At 38.6% G+C, this 27,148-nt stretch overlaps 1 protein-coding gene across 1 annotated transcript in view; it reads right to left on the bottom strand.

The window, feature by feature from the left end:
• The window catches only part of EYS (eyes shut homolog), a 530,119-nt gene that overhangs the window by 215,842 nt on the left and 287,129 nt on the right, over positions 1-27,148 (bottom strand). The window contains exon 16 of the mRNA XM_072035108.1: positions 22,204-22,316. Within this exon, the coding sequence (XP_071891209.1) occupies positions 22,204-22,316 (113 nt within the window). The remainder of the gene's footprint in view (positions 1-22,203; positions 22,317-27,148) is intronic.

Below are 27,148 nucleotides of genomic sequence, written 5' to 3'. Positions count from 1 at the left end.
AAGACGAAGATAAGCAAGTGTTCAGAAATACCTTGAATAAAGAGTGACATAATGCAAAGCATAAGAAACCCAAACCACACACACTGGTTGTTAGAAACGAGGATACAGGGATTTCAAGATGATTAAGTCATCCACTTTCTGTGACAGAAAAGCATCCAAAAAGATAGCAGATAACAGCAAGACTGAAAATAAATGCTAAAAAGATACCGGAGACTGGGGACTTGCTGATAAGAGGCTCAGAAATCTAAGAAAAATAAGTGATTTCCTGATTATTCCTATTTACATTCACAGAATTACAGTATTTCTATTTATATGAATACTATTACAACAAAGAAATTTCTGGGTTTATACCCATTCTCCTCTCCTAAGGGAAATAACTAACATGATCTGAATATGGGCCAGTCCATTCAGAGCAGCATTAAGGGTGCACTGCCGTGTCTGTTATCTTCTACCAGGCTAGCACAGCAAATTACAACTGCTGAGGCACCTGCTGAGATTACACAGAAGCACAGCATGGCTGGGGTTGGAAGGGACCTCTGAAGATCATCTAGTCCAACCCCCCTGCCGAGCAGGATCGCCTGGAGCGCATTGCGCAGGATGGCATCCAGGCCGGTTTTGCGTATCTCCAGAGAAGGAGACTCCACAACCTGTTCCAGTGCTCTGTCACCCACACAGTACAGAAGTGCCCTCTTCTAATCAGCTGGAACCTCCTGAGCTTCAGTTTGTGCCCTTTGCCTCTAGTCCTGTTGCCAGGCACAACTCAAAAGAGACCGGCTCCATCCTCTCGACACCCTCCCCTCAGATATACATAACGATCATGAATTAAAAATATTACTTTTTCCCCCTCCCCCCAAAAAAAAACACAAAACACAACTAAATGTTTGATAAACTCTGAATTAACAGTAGGTTTACATAAAGAATCAGACATATACAGAAGAATCATTTGGGTCTTTTGGGGAACTATTACTGGGAATTTGGGTTAATATTTCTGTTTGGAAAAAAACAAACAATAAAAACTAACAAAAACTCTGGGAAGAACACGGGCATAAACTTAAGCACTTACTACTAACTATTAGAAAGACTATTGCTCTAATGGCATATAATCTATAGACTACCATTACAAAATTTACCTCTGAATCAGGTCACAGCTGTTGTCAGGGGCAAAATACTGAATGAGAGGGGTATCTCCCTAAATGTATCAAGTCATGCTTTCTTGCATTGGAAGCTATGATTTCCAACTACAGAGGCTACTATTTCTCTCTAAAATAGAACCACAGGAGTGTATTTTGAATGAAATTTTATGAGCACAAATAACGCAGCCTAGCTTCATTTTTTGGTTGACATTCTAATCAGCAGAGAAGAAATAAAGAAAAGCTACTTGGCAGGTTGATTTCTCCCTGGTTCATTTGCTAGTTTTTCTCAGGGTGTCAGGCCTTGCTGTGTTGTTTTGGATGTTTTGCTTCAAGATGGTGCCAGCCCTGCTTCCAGGCTGCCTGCAGCTCGCTCTTTTACTGCAAAAGCAGAGCAGAGTTTGCCTGGGCTTGCCAATGGGGCAAACATCTGCAGCTGCACTCACAATCCATTCAAGCTGCTATGAATTAGTAATGACCTCGACTCAACACAGTTTAACTAAAACTTTTATTTGAATACAGAACCAGGAAGTGTTTAAAGTAATGTAGTAATTGAGGTGTTAGAAGCTTTGACAATGTGCAATAAAAATAAATCAGGAAAAACTTGATTCACTGATACTACACAACAAGGCCACATTTTTTTTTCCCTTTAAATTTCCCAACCTGTTGCTGCCTCTCAGGTCAATGATGCACAAAAGATCTTGTAACTTGCTACAAGCATCAACACATTGTTTTTAATCTTGAATTGAGCTCAAACAGCTGAGCTTTAGAGGCCTCTAACCTTGTGTTTCATAGCTGAGTACATGGAAGTTTGAAATGCTTGTCTAAATATAGATGTTAGTGCAAATTTTTTATTTTTTTATTTTTTTAATATTACATTCTTCACCACTTAGGGAGATGTACAATCACCTGAATAGCAGGACTATGCTACTATACTATAGCACTTGGGGATCATACTTAATGTTCTGTTGTTAAATCAAAAGCATACACCCACTCCCCTGAGCTCTCATTCTCTTTTCAAAAAGGGGCTGAAGGTAAGAGTGCAAGGAGTTAGGGATGCTACGGATGAAAATGTTAACAAAAATGTCACCTTGCGTTCTTGGCTTTGCTTCACTGTAAGCAGACTTTTTTGAGATGTTACTGTGTACACCAGCCATTTTAGGAAAATATGCCTCATACGTGTGAACTGAGAAAATAGGTGAACTTGTAAAACAGTTGAAAAATAGCCTAGATATTATTACTATTTCCCAAAATTAATATCCCCATGTTCTGATCAAAGCAAGGAAGTAAAGCCCTCATGGATTTTGTTATATGGATACTCCAGTAGCTTGCTGTTTTGAAAACATTTGTAGATTCTTGAAAATTGTGAAAACTGAAAATTGTGGTTATTAAAAAGTCCCTGAAGAAACAGTATAAAAATTACAAAATCAGGAGCAGTTACAATGTTTAAAGGAAAAAAAAAAAAAAGAGGACTGACTATACCCAGTGATTCTTATGCCGGGATTATAAAGTATGCAAATTCCTCATTTCTGTCAGACTCTTGATTGTTACCTTGATTTCTTGTGTACAATTTTAACTTTATATAAACCATCAATCACATTTCCATTAAGCCTGTCTGTTATTTATTTTCATTTGCTACCTGCTATATTACCAGTCATGATGCATTTCCAAGCAGTCTGAGCCTAACAACATTAGAAGTATACCAGGCATAATAATATTTCTTAACATTGTAAAGACAAAGACCTACGGTCTTTAAAATAGACCAAAACGTCTCATAAATAATTACACTTTGAATTCAAACAGCTGTCATTAGTGGAAAATTAAAGGCAATTTATTTCATGTCAAACTTGCTGCAGTGGCTGGTATAAAATCTATTGATTTACTAATTATCTATCAAATATGAAGACATGAAAAAGGGATCTGACAACTGATCATGGATCATAGTTTTTTAAGATCAGACTCACAGTTATGCACCAACCTCTACTTCCCAGCAGAAAAAAACCTGTGGCAAAAAACACCTAGAAGTATATCAGGACCTGGTACTCTACACAGCAAACCTTGGCCTATGTAGACAGTTTTAAAGGAAGCCCATCACTGGATTACATCACTTATTGCTTAGGAAAGTCACACAGGATTGTTGCCCAGTATGTAGAACCCTTACCAGGAGAATCCCCTTGATGTCTGAATGCTGGCCAGGCTGTGCAGGGGCTCAGTCTGGCCATGGCCTGAGCTGGGTTTTGCTGGTCCAGGCCCTCCACCAGGGCCCGTGGCTGCTGCAGCCTTGCTTTGGCTCCAGCTCTGGCTAAGGCCCCGCTGGGGAGGGGGTGACATCAACTGGGAAGGAACAGCCCTAGGCACCAGTACGTGCTGGGGCCATCCAGATGGAAAGCAGCTTGGCAGGAAATGAGCTGGGGGTCCTGGTGGACATCAAGCTGATCGTGAGCCAGCAATGTGGCCTTGTAGCAAAGAAGGCTGACAGCCTCTTTGGCTGCATTAGGAAGAACATCATCAGTGACATGAGGAAGGTGATCCTTCCCCTCTTCTCAGCGCTGGTGAGACACATCTAGAGTGTTGTGTCCAGTTCTACGTCCCCCAGCAGAACAGAGACATAGACTTCCTAGGGCAGGTCCAGTGATGGGCCACTAAGATGATGATGAAGGAATGAGAGAGGTGGGACTGGTCAGCCTGGAGAAGGGAAAGCTCAGGGGGATCAATAATAAATAGCTGTGGTGGGGGGGTGGAGAAGATGATGCAGCCAGAGTCTTAGTGTGGCCACTAAGGAGATGGGGCAATGGACACAATCTGAAACACAAGAAATCCCACCTAAATGCAATAAAAAACATTTTATTTTTTATTTATTCGTTTAGTTTTAGCAAGGAAGTTTTAGTTTTAGCAGCTGTAAAATGGACTTCGAACTGAGACCTGCAAAGAGAGTAGACTTGTCCCCAAAGTAATTCATTATCAGGTTGATGGAAGCCATGTCTGCAGAAGCACTCTGACATTTTTCTATGAAGCAGGTTGATGAGACATGCAGTGGCATGGGAGTGCCAATGATATGATAACATCTGCACTGCCTGTATCTTCTGGTACTTATGCACTTAACATTTTATTACTGAAGTAATGGATTTAGCCTTATCTGATATGAGTGTGATAAGAAAGTTTGTATTTTTAGCTTGTCAATAAAGTAATTTGTCCTGGGAAGCAACTGCTTTTATTTGCAATTTTCATTTTGGAGATGTGTGTACATGCCATTTTGGCTGGGCTGTTACAGAATATTATTGTAAGCAAATGTTTTAGATTTTGGAGCCAAAAGAAAGATTTTTCAAGGGCATTAGCATGCATGGTAGAATATAATTTCAAAACCCTATGAAACTGAAAACAACTGCACTTCAGAGAAATGTCAACTTTAACAGGAATAAAAACCTAATACCTTGCATGTAATTTGCAAGAATAAACAAAACTTTTTTACAGACTGTTTATTTCAGTATTCGCAACCATGTCAAGAATAGTATTCTAAATGACAGCTCACTGATTTCCATGAATCCAGAGAACAGTACAACTGCACACTCACCTTACTGGAGAAATCACTTAAATCACTCGTCACATTAAGGTGAGAAAACAATTGAAGAGATTACTAGAGAGGGATTATTTTTGTTCAGCAGCTTATATCTGAATCATATTTCCTCACCAATCTCAGCTTTTTTGTTTGATTTGTGAGCACTAGATGTCTGTTTTCCTAATAAAGTATGAAGAGAACTTACAATCAGGCATGTATCTTTGAAAAATTCAATTCTCAAGGTATGTTCCAGGCTATGAGCCCAGCTTTTCCCTCCTACCAGGCACAACATTTGGCAGCGGAACTCAGAGATACTGTAGTTACAGCTTTCCATTTAAAAATTCTCAGTTGGTATAACATCATTTGCAACTGCTTTTGCACACACAGCATCTCATTTAATGGTGCAAACTCTTAGCAGTGCAAATAATATTTTTGACATACAATGCAGCCAAGAACGTGAAAAGGCAATTAACTGACAGAGTGAAGTTTATGAAGGCTTGGTTTGCAAACCCAAAGAAAAAATCAAACTCCAGGATGCACAGTATGCATAGCATTGTCAGATATGGGAAGGAAAGTCAAGTATGGAAACTGATATGGAAGAGAAGGAAACACATGTACTAAAAGATACTCCCATACTATTTGCTTTAAGGCATGTAGATTCCATAGGCCACAAAACAGAGAAATATGCAAGCTAATGTGACAGACAATTTGCAGCAACACTTTATGTTGAAACGGTAATATCAAAACCTTCCTAAACAAGGTATTGAAGTGAGTCTTCCTCAGATGAGGGAGGCTTCCTTTGATGATATTAAAAAAAAAAAAAAAAGCCCTAAGGTTAGGACATGACAAATAATATTTTTTCTAGAACTGAATTTCTGTACCAAATACAGTCCTTGCTCTTTCACCTGGAACAATGTCAAAGGTTGCATGCAGAAGTGAGTATCGAATCTGTCAATTGCTCACACTGATCTTTGGTTTGGTTCGGTTTTGCTGTCTCATAGGCTTCCTCATTCTCCTTTTTAAGCCCCCTTCGACTTTCTGCCATCCAAACATTAAATTCAGAAAAAAGAGAGCAATCAAAACCACTCAGCACTGAGTGGACCAATGTGCAAATCTCGAACTTGCTGAAGTTTAAGCAAATCTTAAATCTGTCTGAACTTCAGCTTTGTGTTCTACATTTAGTCAATAGTCACAGTTAGAGAACTTATTCCTAATTTAATCACTTAGCTGCTGTTTAAAAAAAAAACAACAACAACAACAAAAAATAAAAAAATAAAAAAAAAAAAACAAAACACAGCACTTAGTGCCCAAATATGGTATCTTTCTGTTGTTTTTTGCAACTTTTTTTTTTTCTTCTTGAAACTATTGTTTCTGAACAAGATAAATACTTTCATTCTCTCTTCAGTGCTTTTCTCAGCAGATCAGAAAATATTATTTTTAACGTGGCACTGTACTTCTCCTTCTGAAGAGGCTCTGCAATTAGAATATAACCTCTCTGTCCCAGTCCTAAATGGCTGAGTAAATTTTACCAGGTAAACTGAGTTCCCATAACAGAGAAGCTGTGAGAGCTTTCTAGATTATTGTAATTCCAGAAAAGAATCACTACTGTTTACCAAAGCTTCTATCTAGCTTCAAGGGATATACACTTTCTCCCAGCTCACTGATGCCACTGATACTTTAGACTTCAAAATGGAAGATCTATCTATGGCATAGTACTGTTGCACAAAGTATCTGTGAGGGATAAAGCAGAATCACATCTTCATCCTGGATGTGCAAGTGATTTCCTATGTAACAATTTAACTCAGGGAAGACCTCCAAATCGTAATTCTCAGAGCTGTAGTAGCCAAGCCTTTGTTTTTTTGCCTACAGTGAAGATTCTCCAGATGCCTACAGCCCCGCTTCACCAGGAAGAAAACAAGGTGTTTCAAAAGGTATATTAAAGCACGATTGATACAGTGGAAAAATCCAAGAGGAATATTCTAACCGAATGGATGGAGAACCATATTCAAACACTTTTCCTATTCAACCCAAGACATTCAACCCAATGGATGCTCACTCAATGCAAGAAATAACAGACCAAGAGACTGGTTTGGGGGAGTACTTACAGCATTTCTGATAGTGAACTGTTAATAACTCCATCAAGCTGAGTACACAACTGAGATCAAGTACCTGATAAACTGGAACAGCCCTCTTATCATTGATCATAGTAAGAAGGGAGAACAGGTATGTACCAAAGTTAGTTTTATTCCTTCTAGTAGGTCTTGCCCCATGTGAGATACACTTGTGAAGGACAAGCAGGGGCACTCTCAGATCCTAGCAGGAAGGAGGCGAACTCTCATGAAAATCAAGGTGCTTACAGAAATGCACAGAAACTCACATGTTGGTAGGCTGGAACTTCAGTGCACCCCAATTACTTTACAGACAAAACACAGTTTTGAGAGTATATGCTTTGTTTTGAGCTATTGTCACGTGAGAATAGCTTAGGCATCTAAGTCATTTTCATAGACAGAGTCCTTAATCTCTTTGTGTATTAGTTTCCCCATGTGCTGACAATCATTCTTGCCTACATAATAGAATGAGGGGAGGCCTACATTGCTTTATAAATATCAATTAAGATTGCTGGCTAGAAAGTATTATGCTATTCAAAGAGTGTGTGACTAGAGAGGGATGGGAATATAAAAAGGCATTCTGCACCAAACACTGCTGAAATTGCCATGAGAGCTGGCCTAGAAGCAAGATGAGACAGGTATGTAGAAATTATTAGTACAGAATGAGTTAAAAATGCAGAGTACTATTATGTATTATTAAGCCTTTCTTCCAGATTTAATTTCTAATTATATCTTAATGGTGCTGAATGGCTGGCATGCATAAATACAAACATCATTTACTCATCAGTAATCTGGCATTTAATTAAAACATTGCTGCATTTCCATTCAGTGCATAAGGAAGAATAGTGTAAATATGACAGGTCAAAAATCCGAATGGTATTAACAGATAAAGTAAAAAAATACACTGTTGAAAAGCTTCCTAAATAGTATTTAACAATGTAACAGATCAGATATAAACAAAATTATAGTCCTTTATGTAGTATTTTCCTATGAGGAAAAAACGATTTTATATTCAGTAATGCATCTGTCACAGGTGAGAGAGTAAACAACAATCCACAGTGGATCTGGATATGGGGGCGTACTTAATAACTGATGAGATTAGGGCTTTTCCCCTACGTGATTATCTCACATACTCCCTTGCTCCCTCATCGCCATCACATTCATTAGGTCTCCATTTCCCTTCCCAGCAGGGAGGCTGCTGCTGACCTAGGAAGCTTGGGTGGGAAGTCATGTCATTTCGTGCTTAGCTTCTGCTTGCAGTTACTCGTCTTGAGTGGTTTTGGCCATGGTCTCTGTGCATCCCCTATTCGTCTCCATGCACCTCTGTGAACTTCAGCATCTTCCCACTTCCAGAATCTTTCCTCTAGCCAGGATCTTTCTTTCCTGGCCCTCTTCTTCTTTCCAAGACTACTTATTTTCAGGAGCTTTATTTTTCAGCACTCTCTTCTCTCCAGAACCACTTTCCCAATCATTTTTCCCAACCTAAAGTCTCTCTGTGTCTGCGTGATCAGCTGCCTAATAGGTTCTTTTATCTCATGCCTCTTTATTAACTGGAGGTTTCAGTATGTGCCATGTTTGTTTGTTCAGTCCAGACATTATCAAAATTTACAACCATCTCATACTGATTGCAGCTGGCAACTAGGAGGCTTCTGTCTGAGAGTTCAGAAGTTCAGTTTTGGATATTCGTGTCCCATTTTCCCCCATCCCCAATTATTTGCTGCCCATTAATGTTAACAAATTTAGCCCCCCTCCCCCCCCCCCTTTTTTTTTCTTTCTTCTTTTTTTCCAGCATTGTATTTTAGAGTGTCCCAGTGTAAGAGGCAGTGCAGGTAGATGTCTTTTCCTTCTTCCTCACATAAATATGGAATGACCGTAAGGGTACACTAAACAAAGTTATGTTCACATTAATGGGATTTTCCTAAGGGAAAGTTGTTAAATCTTCGAGTATTTTTCTTTCACATGATTGGAGAATTGTTTAAATTTTGGCCACAACACTTTTCTGCAGTGAGTATTCTCACTTTACTTGAGAATGAACAAATGCTGTAACAGTGATAATGACAGCAGTGACAAGAAGAACTAATAAAATAGTAATTAACATGTTCAGCACTTATGACCTCATGCTCAGCCTCTTTTTCCTTCCATATCGAAGACATCAAAATGTCATTTTAGATAGCCTTTAAAATAGCTCTTTCCCTCCTAAATATTTGAATACATCTCATCTGCCAATAATAGTCTTAGGATAGAATTCACTTCATCAAACATTATTTAAGAGTTTAGGAGCTTGCATAAGTTGATCATCTTGATTCCCTCAGTATATATCTACACAGAGAGGCATCTCCAGTTCATCCCACTCTAAGATAGGCGACTGCCTTTCTTCATTGACTAGAGATGGAACTGAACAAATTTTGATCAGTTTGATGAGTGAAAATATTCACTTTGATGAGTGAAAACAAATTCCTATTTCTGGTCACTATGCTGCATTTAAAATCATGTATGTTTTGATTGTATAACAGAAAAACAGCTCAAATCATTTTTAGATATTTAAAACATATGCTAAAGCATTCGTTATGAATCACAAACCTTTACTGCAAAGAACAGCGCTTACTTTTACTATGTTTTAGCCTAAACCAATCTTTTCTAAACCTTTGAACTATTCAAGGTCACAGCGTGTGTATGACTTCATATTTAGCAAGAGAAAGGAACTCCAGTTTAGCAAAATCTTAGAATTGGGAGAGCAATAATGACAGCATTATCACGGCTTCAATGGAGAAGCTTAGTTATCAGTGTGAACCACTGAAAAAATGCATAGCAGTTTCCAAACAAGAAATAAGGACAGGAAATGGGTTATGAAATGGATTCAATAATTGGTAAATGGTTGGAGCCAGTTAATGATACACACTTGTGTTTATAGTGCCCAGAAATTCAGGAGTCTAATCACTTCCCTTCATTTTCATACAATGCTTATTCAATTTTATAATGTAAATGAAATATATTAGGCAGTTAATTCTAAGAAATGACTGCATTTTCAATAGGCTAATGTCATTTGGCCTTCAGCATTGCTCCTTACAGCCATAAAAATTACATATTACATCTAGTTATTTAAATAAGGAATGTTTTTGAGGGTTAAGAAGTGCTAGGTTACACTGTTATGTCAATAGGGTCTTGGATGGGTACAAGTAGTGTAGCATCTTCTCCTGTCGGACTTTTAATTTAACAGTGCTTGGAGAGAGGACAAATGATGAAGTCTGGCTTCAGAGAGCTGGTCTGGAGCACGTACATCTTAATACGTTCCTGCACAGCACAGAGACAGACTTTTGTTTTGTTTCTCTTTCTCTCTCTCTTTTTTTTTTTTTTTTTTTAAGTTCAATTCCATTATGTGTTTATACTCTTTTTGACAGTGCTTGCAATTTTAACAGCTCTGGGTCTTAGGAACTGAAATCCTTCTATTTTCCCATACATAAATAAATTACCTAAGATTTCCACTGTTGCTACAGCAAAATACTGCTTCCTGTAAACTTCACAGCTTCAAAAGAAATCCTCAAACGCAGAACTAATATTGTTTCTGTATATATTTACCAATAACTTGAGAAGGATATGAGAAGGAGCTGAAGGAGAGGACACAAAACCCAGGCTTATCTTTATATCATACATGTGGGCTTGTGTGAATCGCCCAAAGTGTACATGAATACCTACTGCAGGTTTGCAAAGATTAAACAGGGATTTCAACGTACTGTGAACATTCTGTGTGCTGCGGAATATGATCTTCTGAGAGACTGTTTCTTTTTGTAAACTATTAAATGGGAAAGTTTACACGTATGTTATGAATTGTTTATGCTTCTACTTTCTGCTTTTTATATACCAGTTCTTCAAAAAAAAAAAAAAAGTAAATATATATATATATATATATTTATTTCTAATGAACATGCCTATAAAAATCTGTCAATATTTTAAGGTTAAATTTCTAAAGCATTCTCTCCCTACCCAAGAGCTGTGATTTCACTTTTAAAGAAAGAAGGAGAAGAGAAGAGAAGAGAAGAGAAGAGAAGAGAAGAGAAGAGAAGAGAAGAGAAGAGAAGAGAAGAGAAGAGAAGAGAAGAGAAGAGAAGAGAAGAGAAGAGAAGAGAAGAGAAGAGAAGAGAAGAGAAGAGAAGAGAAGAGAAGAGAAGAGAAGAGAAGAGAAGAGAAGAGAAGAGAAGAGAAGAGAAGAGAAGAGAAGAGAAAAGAGAAGAGAAGAGAAGAAAAGAGAAGAGAAGAGAAGAGAAGAGAAGAGAAGAGAAGAGAAGAGAAGAGAAGAGAAGAGAAGAGAAGAGAAGAGAAGAGAAGAGAAGAGAAGAGAAGAGAAGAGAAGAGAAGAAAAGAAAAAAGAAAAGAAAAGAAAAGAAAAGAAAAGAAAAGAAAAGAAAAGAAAAGAAAAGAAAAGAAAAGAGAAAAGAAAAGAAAAGAAAAGAAAAGAAAAGAAAAGAAAAGAAAAGAAAAGAAAAGAAAAGAAAAGAAAAGAAAAAGAAAAGAAAAGAAAAGAAAAGAAAAGAAAAGAAAAGAAAAGAAAAGAAAAAAGAATATCGCAGGATTCAAAGCTGTCGAGCTATTCTTCTCAATAGTTACTTGAACAAAGATCAAAATCTTACGTTATAGTAATGTTTCAAGGCTGCAGGGGGCACTGATGCACTGCATATCTACAGTACTGCAAAGCAAGAGTCAGACAGGATATGATTAAATGGTCCTGCAGGTTACAGATACAGAAAATAAAAACATAAACTATTTATAATCAATTTAGTTTTTTTTTTAGAAATTAGGTAATTATAAAATATTTATATGAATTATGGAGGGGAATTAATGTTTCTTTCACTGGTAAATATATTTGTTTTTCTGCTTCAGTCAAGTAGTTACAGGGATAAGACTGTTTTATTAACTTTAGAACCAAGGTCCCTTGAAGGATGATGTATCTTTCTAGTATTGCATTACTTAATATTACAGCTTTACACAATCCCCATTCCCTCTAGAAAAAGAAAATGGAATTTGCTTAGCATCTCCCCAGAGAAGCCCATTTATTAGCTGTTGATAATAACTTGTTTATATCTTAATCAGCCAATACAGATATTTTCTGATTCACAGACTCATTTAAAAAAGAATGCATTACAGTAAGAAATAATTATATATTTCAAGAAATAATTAAGTATTTTATCAGGTTATTTGATATTTTTGATTTGAGGACCTGGGAATGATGGCCCCCATCACGGTTACAGCTATTTGTTTCATTATCCGTTCAGAGGGTTTGGTTACAGCTTTCAGCCATTGGTTCTAACAGGCTGGGCTCTACTGATCTAAAGAAACTTCTGTGTCCAGTGTTTCTCCTCATGAAACACGTATGATCTCTCATATACACTATAATGAACATAGTCATCTTTTAGAAAAAAAACAAACAGCTGAATTCCTAAAGTAATTTTCTGCATATCATTTTTTTATTTAAATCACTAATTTCTTTGAGAACTTATTAATACACTTTTTATACTTTCTAATTCTTATGTACTTCTCTGGTGGGCACTTCTGGCTTTCTTAAATGAGATTTTTACAAACCCACAAACACTTTATCAGTCATGAAGTCCTGTAGTCTATTCACTGACACAATGAAGCACGCAGAATGGATTCCAGCAGATAGCTACAAGCCAGAATAAAACTTCTAAACTTTTGAGAATCTGGCTTTTATCAGTTGAAGGCAACTCATGATTTCTTATTACTTCTATAACAATTTCAGAAGTGAATCTCAAAGATAACAAAAAGGCAAAGAGAAAGTCTTACACTGATTCAGGCTTCCAGTAGGCAAATTCTTCCATTCAGTATGGCCTTATCCCTATTTATTCTCTCTAATATGCCCCTCTTTTCACAGTGCAGTCTTGTACAATAGTAAGAGCAACTACATCTCCATTACGAGGCACTGTCTGCACATAACTTGCAAATCATGGAAACTTGCTGTGAAGTGTAATTATTTGTGAGTATATAACAAACCATTTTTTTCTCTATTTCTAGATTCCTGTAATTGGAATGGCATCAAATGCTAGCACTAAAACTCAGTACAACTGCAGCCTGTTAAGGAAAACATGCAAGGTAGTTTCTTTTAGTACGCAATTGTTTTTAGACAATTCCTCCTGTTATATACTTGGCTTTTCAGAACTACTGCTCATAATAAATTTAAGACCACATATACAGGGAACTCTCTTTAAAGCACAATTCTGCCAAACCAATCGAGCACCCATCTGCAAGTTTTAGCAAGCAGCAAAAAAATCAAGATTACTTTTTCTACCCCAACAGAGTAGAAGAGGGTTTTGCTGTTCATATACCTGTCTGGCTAGAAGACCAAGTGATTATTTCAGGAAACTACCAAACCATTCCACTTCATGTCTCCTGTCACTAAAATAATTTTCCTTAAGCATTAGTTCCCAAAGTGTATTGCAATAGCTATCGCAAATCATAGTACTAATGCTGTGAAAAACACATGGTGAAGTCTTAAAATCTTTGAAAAATGACTTTAAATTTAGGTTTTATTTTGTGAAGCTGCTTCAATTTTATTAGAAAGCTGGGATGTTTTCATCCCAATCCTTTTGTTTGTTTTAGCCAAAATCTTGCATTTTCATGTTTACAACATTATTTTGCCTTTATGGGGAAGCCATGTCGAAATATGACAGCAAAAATTTATATTCATTTATCAGAAAATAAGTCTCATAAATCTTAAAAATGGATTTTGTTGATATAATTTTTGTCATGGTTTTGTATTTCAAAAGCTAGGTATGTTCAAGTACATTCCTGCCTGGATGACAGATTTTTCTAGGAAAGTAAAAATATTCGGATTACTTTCATAGAAGTTAATCAACATTGCCATTAATCTAGAGCAATCCAAAATGTTGCGGTGACCTGTAGGGTTCCTGAAACTATAATCTTTGATGTAAAGCAAAAAATGGGTCCTCCTCATTTGCTGCAGCTAAAAATACACAGCTCAAATCCTACACCTTTCCACCTGTCAAATTACCCTAGAATCCACAGCTAAGAGAGTCAGGAAGACTGCAAAAATGCTTTTAAGCTATCTTTGCAGTCTTCTAATTCTGATCGCTTTTGACATTGTGAAGAAGCTCCAATTACAGAAAGTTCACCGTGTGGTCCTTTAGACTGCAATGCCTCCCAGAATTTCTTAGCCACTCCAGGCTGGCCCATGGACCTCTGTCATTTCCTTAACTCTCTTATTTCATGTGTAAGAACATGTGATGATCTACTGAAAAGGTATCTGATAGGCAATCTCTCTCATTTCCACATTTTAAGAATTTTTAAGAATGGGCTGTGGATGGCTTCAGTGGCCTTGTACGCTGATCGCAGTTATTCGTGTGGCTTTGAACCTACCACTCAGTGTAAAGAAGTCAAGGCTGATAAGATTTTTTTGGTGTGACAGAAGTCTTTAACACAAGTTTCTCCTTCCTAAACTATTTCTGTAACAAATTGGATAAGATACTGTCTTCAATTCTATAGTAAGAGTGTTCTGATTAAAGCTTAGCACTTTATTTTACTGATGTACAAAAGGATAAATTTATATGCAGCGTTTAAATATTTGGGATGAAAGAAGAGCTACAAATAGCATTAATAAATTCAGTAATCATGCAGAGTAAAATTCACCAGTAACCGGAGATATTCAAGATTATGTAACTGCACTAAAATAGATGCAAAGATGTGACATGAAGCAAAACAGTATTTCTCCATCACTGAAATCTTTCTTTTGGCACACAAAACAAATGCAATAAAATAATGAAGTGCACATGAACAGCAGCAGAAAGTTAGTTTCTTTACAAAAAAATAATAATAAAAAATCCATTAATCTTATTCATTTCAAAATTTCCCTTCTGTACAACTGTATCAGACTGCTTTCCAAAATATTTAATTGAGATATCATTTATTTGCAGTAACACAGGGGCTCAGACATATACTTTGGCATGTATAAGCTGACATATATATTCATAAATGACTTCCTGATAAAAATGGGCCAGAAAAAATGCATGCTATCATTTAAGTCTTATTAGCTGTCATGCAGGTACCTGGCAATGCCAACAGAAATCAAGATCTCATTACACTTGGTCGTTACAGGCACACGAACAGACGGTGACTGTCACAGAATTCTGTAACAGTCCTCTGTTGGTATAACACATGTGACTGAAGTGGCAGAAAGGTAAGAAAGGTAAACATAAACAGTTCCAAAAATTGCTATTAATCTTTTAGGATAGAGAGTTGGCCTAAAAAAACTGGTGTTAGTTTTGTGTTATCCTGGTGAGAGGATGCCTTTTCCAGAAATAAGGAGAAAAATGTAATCTTTATAAAGACACATTATCTCACCTGCATATATTTAGCACATGGATTTGTCTAGCACAAACAGTTTCCAGAGAATTCTACAAAAGACTGAGCTAAAAGCTTACACAAGAATTTATAGTGATATTGAGGTTTATAGCAGTAGGTAGATTAGCTCTGTCACGTCTCTCTCTCTCTCTCTTCCACCTTTTTTCCACCCAACATTGACTTCTGCATCAGTGAAAAGTCATCATCCGAACAAGAATGCCAAAGGAGGTAAAAAAAAAAAAAAAAAGTAAAACAGAAAAATACCCAGAAATCACTCACACCTCCACATAGGAAAGAAATTGCACAGGACAGCAAGACTCACAAAGGAAAAGCAAACATTGAAAACAAATGTAATGAAAGATGAGGGTAATCAGAAAGGACAAATCAAGCAAAGAGGATGAAAGTATATAAAAGCAAATCAGGCACTGGAAAAGGAGTAAGGGACAATCAGTAGCACACAAAAATGGTTATCAGCCATCAAAAGCAGCAAATAAGAGAGAAAAAAGTAACAAAAATGCATAAAGAAGAACAAACACTTGTTATCACTCTCTATGTTAAAATTGCACAGAATTGCTACTAACATATCAAGCATCATATATGTGATGAATACAAATCAATATTTCTGAAGCTTTATCTTCAATTCTGTATTTCATGAACATTTTAGTCCAATCTGTGCTAACCACAAAAAATACAGAAAACCTGTTAAATAAATCTCAGTATCAGTACTACTCATTTCATCATTTTCTTCTACAGTGTTATAGAGCATTATATACATTTTGCTTTTTCAGAGTTAAGCACATAGCTCCAAATTGTTAATGAAAATAAAAACATATCTACTCATGCTGAGAAAGAATGTAACTTAAAGTCTGAATAATCCCTTTTTCACATATACATGTAACAGAAGCTCAATGCTTCTCATAGCATCTTGCACTTATTCATAAACTAAGATGTAAGTAGACAAAAGAGCTTAGTGCCACCAGCTTGTACATTTGATTGAATTTAAGTTCTTCAGCTTAGATGGATTCATATGAAGAAAACCTTTAATCTTGCTTAAGTCTTGTATGGGTTCTTACTATGGACTTTATGCAGTAGGTACCAACGCAGCACTTTTCCTTTTTGAGGTGTGGAATGGTAACTTTTTGACTTTCACACCCAACTGAAAAACAATTTTCAGCGGTCCCAGCCTTCCCCTTTCCTAAGTATGTCATTCATACTGAAGACAGAAATCAACCCCTTAAGAAAGCTGGTGTCAGATGCATTGGGTTGTGAAAGTTCTGTATTATTCTTAAAAAGCAGGGAGTTCCACAGAGGAAGAGACACAATGAGGAATTGCACAGGAGAATGAATTTCACAGACCTGTTAGGGGTCTATTGGGATGTTTTTAAACGTATCGCAGAAAACTAAAGAATGGAAAGGGGAGTGCTCACATAAGGATGGGGATTTAGAATTTGCTGGGAAGTGGATAACTAAGGATAAAGTGGAACTGAGGGCTTACTGAAAACATCTAGAGAACACCAAAATATATTGTGTAGCTTCTGAGAAAATTGCAATACATTAGGAAACCCATCAATCCTCTTGATGGAATGGAACTTGGGTAATGCACATGCAAGAGCCTCTTCCCTAAATGCATATAGCAATTGGAGTCCTTGCCGAAATGAAGCTCAGTTTTAGCCTGAAAAAAAAAAACATCTTAAGATAAATTAACAGCAAAATAAAGTCTTAAAAAAAATAAAAATCCAAAAATGCCTGCTATAGGCAGTGATGAACTCAACTTGTTAGCTCCTGTCTGCAAGGTCAAATCAGCCTTGTACATTTACACTCATCAGCAAGACTCCTCTTAGGAAAGCAGCAAGCAGTGTTGTTTTGAGTTAGGATTTTTGTTTTTTAAAAAAAGACTAATTGTCATATATACGTATATGTATGTGTATATGTATGTATATGTTTTATATATTGTGTGTTTGGAACCTTTGAATTTACTATATGCAGTAAACACAGGAATATAAAGTATTCCTAACTCTCAGACACTAAACCAGAAGTGAGCTGCAGTAAACACCAGCATTTAATACCGGGAATCAAAGCTTCATTTATATCTGTCATCTGAACTCCACCTGAAAGTGGTAATCATTTTTCCAGCAAATCTATTCCAGCAACATTTTCTGAAACACTTACAGAACCGTTATAGTGCATTAACACATCCCACGTACCTCACTTGCTTCAGAAAAAGGAAAGAAAAAAAGATTTTGTTTCTTAACAGAATCTCATCAGAGATCTGTTATTTTCAATTGTTGGGCATTATATAATCTCTTTCAAAATTTCCCGTATATTCATAGCTCTGAGACAGGAATAGTTTAAATGTAATCTTAAAATAAACTTCGCTAAGATTTAGATAAGTACATAGTCTACTGTAATTCTGGAAAACTACCTATTGGAGGCTGACCTTTGCTAATTGATATGGTTCTATTATAACCTTTCCTGAAAGTAAAAGCACATAGCTCAGAGGACTTTTAGGGCTGCAAATGTGCTCTCAGGAGAGTCAAGCTTACGTTCATTCTCCTGCCCATACCATTATTCTGCCATTTCCTAATTCACCTCAGTTACATCTTATGGAAGAGAGCTCTGATGAGCTCTCAGTGCAATCCATCCCTCCCAGCTGTTCGCTGCTCCCCACGGTACCATGTGCTGTGGCAAACTCTGGGCTGTAACGGGCTGTGTTGGCAGCAGGTTCCCACGTTTCCTTTCTCTGTTCTCACAGAATCACAGAACTGTAGGGGTTGGAAGAGACCTTGAGAGATCATTGGGTCCAACCACCCTGCCAAAGCAGGTTTCTTAGAGCAGGCTGCCCAGATAGGTGTCCAGATGGGCCTTGAATATCTCCAGAGAAGGAGACTCCACAACCTCCCTGGGCAGCCTGTCCCAGTGCTCCGTCACCCTCACCGTGAAGAATTTCTTTTGCATGTTGGTGCGGAACTGCCTGTGCTCCATCTTGTGGCCACTGCCCCTTGTCCTGTCCCCACAAACCACTGAAAAGAGGTGGGCCAAATCCCTGTCTCCCACACCTCAGGTATTTATAAACATTGATGAGATCCCCTCTCAGTCTTCTTTTCTCCAGGCTGAACAGACCCAGGTCCCTCAGCCGTTCCTCATAGGGAAGATGCTCCAGGCCCCATATCATTTTGTGGCCCTCCGCTGGACTTTTTCCAGGAGAGGTTCTATGCTACAGCAAGATGGAAGAGGAGTCTGCACTACTGGAAACCAAGGAGCATGAGCAGTCTGCATGCTACTTGAGGAATTCGGAGCAGAACAACCACAGCACCCCCCTTACTGCTTCAGCTGAGAAACAAAGGGTATGCTTGTTCTGAAGGCCAATCTCAGAACAATGCATAACCTGCCTACTGTCCGCACTAATGCTCCATAACTTGATCTCTAGCAGCTATTCCATCCCAGCGCAGAAACTTTGCTGAAAACAAAGGATTTGAGACCAAACTGTGTCAAGCTCGCTCTTTTCCACAGCGTTGTGAAACGACCTCTTTCAGCAGAACAGGAGGTTCCCTAGATCTACTCCATAGCACCAGAGTTTCAAGGTCTCATCCTTCTCTTACTCCATGACCTTCTCTACGGAAAATTAACTCATCTCCAGAGCTCCTTTAGAGGGCCAAGCCCTTTTTGATATTGTAATGAATTATGTCATTTGGGGAGCATGAACCTTAACTGTTTTCCCTTGAGAAGTACAACCACTAGCTTTGTTTTCTCTCACTAGCCCCGGGCGCTGCTTCCCTTTCTAAATTGTGGACTGCGATTCAAATATCCCCAGACTGAGGTGGAATCCACGTCTGGGAAGAAATCAAATATCCCCAAACTGCGAAGAAATCCTCACTCATCTATTACAGATCAAATTGGTCTGCACCATCTCCAGCCTTTCACTGACACCCAGTTTGTGGAATGATAGCTCTTCTGGTGCTGTGTTGAGACCTGTGCTGAGGAGAAGTATCTGGGCTGTGACCCTGAAGATTAACCGTGTTACAGCCTCACTCTTGAAACCTTGGTGCTTCTGCACATGTCCAGAAATGGTACATTTTATAAAATGATCAGGATTACTGCACATTTGAAGGTCTTTGATCATTTCCAATAGCCCAGTGCTGCCTTTACCAATCATCCTCTTGAATTTAAGCAGAATTTAGCACCTTCTGAAATTACATAAAAGGAAATTGTCATGTCACCCCCATCTCCATTTAGTTCTACCAAGTTAAAATAGTTCTCCCTCCTTTGCAGTATATGACATTTGCATTAAAAAAGAAAAGATGGAAGACCTAACAGCATTCTTGCCCTGTATATTTTGGGTACTTCAGAAAGCAGGTAGTCAGATACATATGCCAGTGAAATTAAAGTTATGGCTTCACTTTTTACATTTCTTAATTCTTATTTTTTTTAAAGTAATGTAAATTGCATTAATCTCCTGAGATAAACAATAAAGTATATAATATCCTAGGAAAGCATCAACACTGCTGAAGTAGTGATGCCAATAGTTTTGAAAAGGTTAATGAACTGTATCTAAAAGTTGTTTTTGAAAGCTCTCAATATTCTGTGCACATATTAGCTCAACCTTTTGGTATTTTAAAATTCAAATAGATCTAGTTAAAAAAAATGGCAGAACATTTAAGTAAATTTCAAACCTATTAAATATTCATAAGCTTAAAATTTACTCACAAGCCCATCCACTTTAGGAAGTTTCTGCATGTCTCCCTTTGGCTGACCTTCTACACCACAATAATGAAGCAGTCCATGCTGTGGGGGCACCAAGAAGTAAAAACTCCAGAAGGTTAAATGGATGAGAGTGTGGCTAAGTTTGAAAAAGCAGGGGCATTCAAAATGAGTAAAAATCTAAAAATGGGCGATGATAGATAGAAGATCAATGAAAGAAAAATGACTACAGCAAGAACAGAAACACTCAGTGCCACTGGAAGACAAATACAGGGATGTTATTACCCGAGGAAATTGGAGTGCTTTGTCTGTCACATTATAGAGTACTCTGTTACTGCCAGGCAGCTCCAAGTGTAGCAATATTGCATCAACAGAACCATATGAATTCTGCAAATCCTGTGTAACTACACCAGGATTTGTAGCATTCATCAGCTTCTCATATTTGCAACAAGTATTGCCCTATTTAAGTAACTTTCTTCAAGCACTTTCCCCTTCCTTCTCAAGAAAAACATCTCTTCCCAGGAGGCCCATCCTGCAAAAGGAGAATGGTAGCAAGGCTTTCTGGACACCTTCTAGGAAGCAGAATTTATGTGTTAAGATTGGTGGCAGTCAGGATGCACACTGCGTATACCTAAATTGAAGAGCAAGGGACAATGCAAGCTGCCATATGTGGGCAGATACGAAATCCATTTGTCACAGGGCAGAAAATTAGACAGGAGAGTGCTTGCCAGGCTTCCCTGCAGTCTGCTCCTATAGGACAACCATGCCACGCAGGGAAATTCAGGCTATGAATTCAGCTTCCCAGGTGTTCACAGACTGGAAGAGCTGCAATTCAGACCAGGATGGAATCAGCTCTGTGTGGGCTGCATGGGGCTGGACACTGTCATCTGCAGCATTCTGGAACAAGCAGGGAGGGAAAAGGAACACATTGTCCAGGATAGGTGACTCAGTAGGCCCAGCTTCCTTTCCAGCACCCTTTTATGCATAAAGACTATTTTCAAAGTTCATCTACAAACTATGATGCTTTTTTACTAACCTAATTAGTTATATATTCAGAGCAAGTATTTGCAAGAAACAGGCCCTAGACTGCAGTCAGAGGATCACAGAATGGTTGAGGTTGGAAGGGACCTCTGGAGATCATCTGGTCCCACCTCCCTGCTCAGGCAGGGTCCCCTGGAGCACATTAACCAGCATTGTGCCCAGACAGCTTTTGAATACCTCCAAGGAGGAGACTCCACAATTTCTCTGGGCAACCTGTGCCAGCGCTCAGTCACCCACACAGTACAGAAGGGTTTCCTGATGTTCAGACGGCACATCCTTTGTTCCAGTTTGTGCTTATTGCCTCTTGTCCTGGCACAGGGCACCACTGAACAGATCCTGGCTCAGTCTTCTTTGCATTCTCCCTTCAGGTATTTACAGACATTGATAAGATCCTCTCTTAGCCTCCTCTTCTCCAGGCTGAACAGCCCCAGCTTGCTGAGCCTTTCCTCATAGTCCCTTCAGCATCTGGGTGGCCCTACAGTGGACTCTTCCCAGTATGCCCATGTCTCTCTTGCACTGCAAGGCCCCAAACTGGCCACTGCACTCCAGGTGCAGCCCCACCAATGCTGAGTAGAGGGGAAGGATCACTTCTCCCAGCATGCTGGCAATACCTTGCCTAATGCAGCCAAGAATACCATTAACCTTCCTAGTGGCAAGGGCACACTGCTGACTCATGTTCAGCTTGGTGTCTGCCAGGACTCCTACGTCCTTTTCTGCAGAGCTGCTTTCCAGCTGGGTGACCCCCAGCAAGTTCTGGTTCTGGTCACTGAGTTCTGATTCAAATAAAGAAATCTTTTTTATTGAGGCTCTACAGCATCAGCCATATTCTACTCCAAATGACTAAACATGAAGAAAAGTATCAAAATCAATACAAACTGCAATACATCTTGGCATATAATTCTATAGATTATAATATAACAGATAATATAGTATTCTAAATTACTCAAGTTTAAAAAGGAACTAAATTAAATTTGCTTAGAAACCTTCTCCTTCCTGCCCAGATCCCTGTAGATGTTACAGACACAGATTGGACAAAGCAGATCTCATTGGTCTTATGTTTCAGCAGCCAGCGGGTGAAAGCTCACTCTAAATAAGCTGTCAAGTTTAATTGAATTATTCTGAAAAAGCATCTTCCATAATGAAAAGGGTTAAGAAGCAAGCAAGAAAGCACAATATCCATCTATATAATATTTTTTTTTCTCTGATCATTGTAGAAATTATCTAGAATGGTCACACCACTTAAGGAAGAAAGCAAAATCAACACAGTTTCTTCTGACTTGAATAGGCACAGAGGGTAGTTTACCTGCAATTGTCAATATTATTTCTTCTCACAGCATTAGAGATGTTGAAAGGTCCCACATTATTGATTTCTATGACTTGTATACAGCCAGTGAAATTGTAGACAGGTCCAGGTATCTACAAAAGAGAAAAATGCACACAGCTCTTATGCTTGTTGTCTTTGTAATCAGTTTTCAAAAGCATTATGTTGCTGTGAAAGATTTTTAATATACTTTAAGCCTACTGCTGAAGAACCCTCCTGGTCTCCTTTTTTTTTTTTTTCCTCATAATGAAATTCTATCAAATAACACTCAATATGAAAAGAAGTGACAGCAAAATAAGCAGAACTGACTTTTTAAAATATACTCATAGAATTTTGGACATACAGACAGCACCATAGGCACCGTGAGACCTCAGCAAAATGTGGACTTGTCTAATTTTAATCAGGTGCTTATTTTTTATAGATGAACACAGGACATAGGGAATAGCAAACAAGGAAGCTTTGAAAAATCTACTTTTAAGTTTACTACTTCCCTGCTCAAAAGATATCTAGTACCATTAATCATGATTCAAAGCTGCCTAAGGACCTTCTAAGAATGGGAATCGCACTAGGGGCACTGAAAATACCCCACAAGATAAATTGGTATGCATATCTAGCCACCTAAACAAGTAACACTGACACAGTGTGCTGACAGATGTTATAATGCTTAAGCAAGCCACCCCAGATGTTGCTACTGAGAGTTTATGGACTGGGCCACGGTACTGGGACTGTTTCCTAGTCATACCAGGTCACGTTTACTTGCTTCTGGGGCCATACAACAGGTAAGAGTCCATAGGTTTGTAATAAATTTCATGTCTGTGGATTTACATTTTATACCAAAACAGGAAAAAAGTACTGCTAGGACTGTCCATGATGATGAAAGACATTGCCACATTCTGATAGGGACCTGAGAGACTACTCAAGACGAAAATACAGTAACAGTGGAAGAGGGCATGACCTGAGCCACCTAAATGAGATAAGAAATGATAAGAAGCAAGTCTTGGCTTGTTCCTTAGCACTGCAGAGGACTTGTTCCTAAAGTCAGGTTTAGATACCTACAGATGTAAAAGAAGTCACTGAGGTAATAATTTCATACAAGTGCACTATATAAAAATAAAGGGATTTTCTTAAAGCACATTCAAATGAACATCCAAAAGGGCAAAGCCCATGCATATGAATACTTTACACAAGCTATCAGAGACTTAAAAAAAAAACACACACAAAAAACAAACAAACAAACAAACAAATAAACAAACAAAAACAATAAGAAGAAGCTAAAAGACTCTGGAGTCCCACAAATCTGAGGTGTTTAAATAGCAAGCTAAAAAAATACTTATAATGGCTAAGAAGATATCCTTTAGAAGTTGAAGTCCAAACAAAGGAAAATATAAAATAATACAAATGTTGGCAGTGAAAACCCAATAAAGCAGGCCAGATAAAGAAAAATAAAAGATCTTTAGTAACAACTTTCTAAAAGCATAATGATGAGCACTAAATGCTTTTTAAAACCCAGCAGGAATGGGAAGCCAGCCAGAAAGGTAGGACTAATACACCATCCAAGTATAAAGGGAGTATTCAAAGAGATAGGGTTCTACAAGGAAATATAAATGAGCTCTCCAAATAAAAAATTAACATAGAGGATCTCTGGTAAGTTCCCATGCCAGAAACTCTTTTTAGTGGGAGATCTGTTTCAATTTGAAACATTGCTAGAAAATGACTTAAAATTAAAAACTAACAAAGCGAACAGTAGCAAAGAAGAAACACGAAACAGCGTTTGACCAAAAGTTGTAATGGGAATTGCTGAACACGTGGTCAGCAAAATTACTATGGTCATCACTTCAAATGGCATCCAAACCACAGGAATGGAAGATGTGAATTTTGGGGATTTTTGTTTAGTTGATTGTTGGGTTTCTCTTTGTTTGGTTTGCTGCTTGGCTGGTTGGTTGGTTGTTCCTTGCTTTGTATGATTTGGGAAAGGGGGACCAGGCTGGGGAATGCAAGAAGAAACTACAGGCCAGCAAGTCCCTGTTCCATTCCATATAAACCATTTAAGCACACATCAAAGAACAGCATCAGTAGGTACATATGGGAACATAATTTACTGAGAAATAGTCTAGCTGGTTTCTGAAAAAGAAAATTGTAAATCACAAGAGGAACATTGAACATCGGGAAAAGGATGCCTTGGCACATAGTCTTTGATTTCCAAAAGGCTTTTAACAAGTTTCTATGCTAAAGGAGTCTAAGGTAACTCTGTCACCCTGGGATAGCAAGGAAAGCCTTCAATAAACTAAGAGAACGGTTAAAATAGAAGCAGCAAGAATTGGGAATAAATAGTGAACTTTCTCAGTATGGAGAGGTCCTGGAAAGTCTCCAAGCAATCTGTATTAGGGTCTGTGCTCTTCAGCTTATTCACAAGTGGCTCAGCGTTTGCTAAGTTACTCAGGATAGCAAAAACAAAATCCTGAGAAGAGATCTAGCAGAATTTCACAATATGCAAAAACCATAAGGATCACAGTATGTGTGAGTTTCTGAACAGAAAGTTGACTATATAGATCAGGAATCTTTACACAGGAAAACCCACCAACAAGGAGAGTTAGAACAGAGTAGTGTGCAGATGAATAAAGAAGAGCTTTCACACTTTCTTACAGTACAGGATCAAAAGGACAAGAAATTATATAAATCAGTGCCAGGATGAAAGCAAGCTAGAGGGTGTACTTTTCACAAAACTCAAAATTAAACTGTGGAACTCTGCCATAGGATGTTGTGGGTGCTGTAGAACTAAATGGGGTTAAAAATTAGTCAAGTTAATGGAAAGAGATTTTTCCAAGAGAATCTTCCCTCTCTCTTTTTTTTTTTTTATTATTAGGGGTCATAAAAAAAAATAAATGATGGCCTCTAGCCTGAACATTTGCCTTGTTCCTTACCAGCCAATAAAACATGTTTCATACTGTGATGGCTTCTTGCTTTCTCCAGAGTCTTGAGGCCTGACCTTTTCTTCATATAGAAAAACAGATTTTTAAAAGACTGACTGGTTTTAAGACCAGGTTTTACTAGAACACATAATACTAAATTAGAACATGGCAATCACTTCAGTAGATCTGTGACATGCTTTGTAAGGTAGATTAAATAGATAAATCTCCCCACCTCCCCACGCTGTCCTTGCATGGATGGTCCTTTCCCCTAGTCTTGCTTTTGAACAATCTGAGTGAATCCACCAGTGCTCTGTGTTCAAGATACACACGGCTGCTTCTGGGCCCCAAGGAAAATTCCCTTTTTCCTGTCACTTCTACAAGATGGCTGAGAGTAACCTCCACCCTTCAGGTGAACTTCAGGTTCCCCTCAGGTTTGCCCCAGCCTCTGTCCCTCCCATGGGCTCCCTGCCTGCTGCTTCCCAAAGCTGCTCCCAGCAGGAGCTCTCGGGGAAGGGAGCTCTCCCTTCCCGAAGAGGGATGCACTGTGTAAGGATACCATGGCTTGAGCAAGGCAAGCAACTTTCCCCTGCACTGGTCAGACACTGTGAAAAGTAACACCCTGTGCCAGGCAGCACACAAGGAACAAAACGAGCGGCCTTTCCATTGCACAGCACAGGCTCAAACAAGTTCCTTAAGAGCTAGCTGCTTACTTCTGTAGCAGCAAAGGTTTAAGGGCTGCTATGTATGGCTTCACAAGACAGACATTAGCACACTGACCAGGTGTGAAGTTAGGCAAGGTTTTAAGGTGGGATCTGACCGCAGCTGAACTCAGGGGCTGGAGTGGGGAGCACAGACTCTCCATGCAGCTCAATTATCACAGAACCATTAGGGTTGGAAAAGACCTCCAAGATCATCTGGTCCAACCATACCCCTACCAATCATCACCCACTAAACCATGTCCCTAAGTACCACGTCCAACCTTTCCTTGAACAACCCCAGGGACGGTGACTCCACCACCTCCATGGGCAACCTGTTCCAGTGCCTGACTGCTCTTTCTGAGAAGAAATGTCTCCTCATCTCCAACCTAAATCTCCCCTGGCTCAACTTGAGGCCATTCCCTCTAGTCCTATCACTAGTTACCTGTGAGAAGAGGCCGACCCCCAGCTCCCCACACTTTCCTTTTAGGTAGCTGTAGAGAGCAATGAGGTCTCCCCTGAGCCTCCTCTTCTCCAGAACAAACACTCCCAGTTCCCTCAGCCACTCCTCACAGGACCTGTGTTCCAGGCCCTTCAACAGCTTCGTAGCCCTTCTCTGGACATCCTCCTGGGCCTTGATGTTCTTCTTGTACTGAGGGACCCAAAACTGAACACAGTACATTAAGGTGCAGCCTAAAATGTCAGAGCACAGCACTGAGGTTGCCAATGAAGAGAACAGCCCCACACAGGGACTGGATGTGGACATTCCTCTCCTCACAGATGTGCTTCAGATATTAAAAGAACAGCATTAGTTGATTTGATTTAGCTGACACAGACTATTGATATGGATTATGGACAATCTCTCTCCTTCCTTTGCCAGTCACTTTGGCAAGGAAATAAGTGTGATGGACTGCCAAGCATTATGCTTGGCAGTTTGCTTTTGCAGCCACCACCATGACAAGTAATAGTGGGTGATCTTTGGCTGTGTATTGTCCTATTACATTTCACTTTCTACTTTTTGTAAGAGATGCTTGTTATTCTTTTTTTCCTTTTATAAACAGTAAATAAAAAACACTTTCAAATTAATGGGATGCAGGAACTGTTGAGAATTTAGTATGAGCAAAGACATAAAGTTACACACTTCTGGAAGGAAAATGACATGGGACCCATAACATTGCCTAAAACAAAACTGAAAAATTGAACAATGTTTGAATATTGGCTGCATAAAGAGCTCTTTTTAGAACTCTTCTTCTCTCTCCTAAATTTTTATGAAGTTTCACAAAAGCATAATCACGATTGTTCCAGTCACACCATCTAAGTTTT

The sequence above is a fragment of the Anas platyrhynchos genome, chromosome 3 (assembly GCF_047663525.1).
Source record: "Anas platyrhynchos isolate ZD024472 breed Pekin duck chromosome 3, IASCAAS_PekinDuck_T2T, whole genome shotgun sequence".
Classification (NCBI taxonomy): domain Eukaryota; kingdom Metazoa; phylum Chordata; class Aves; order Anseriformes; family Anatidae; genus Anas; species Anas platyrhynchos.
Note: the sequence above shows the minus strand (reverse complement) of the source record. Positions and strands in the feature narration are given on the sequence as shown.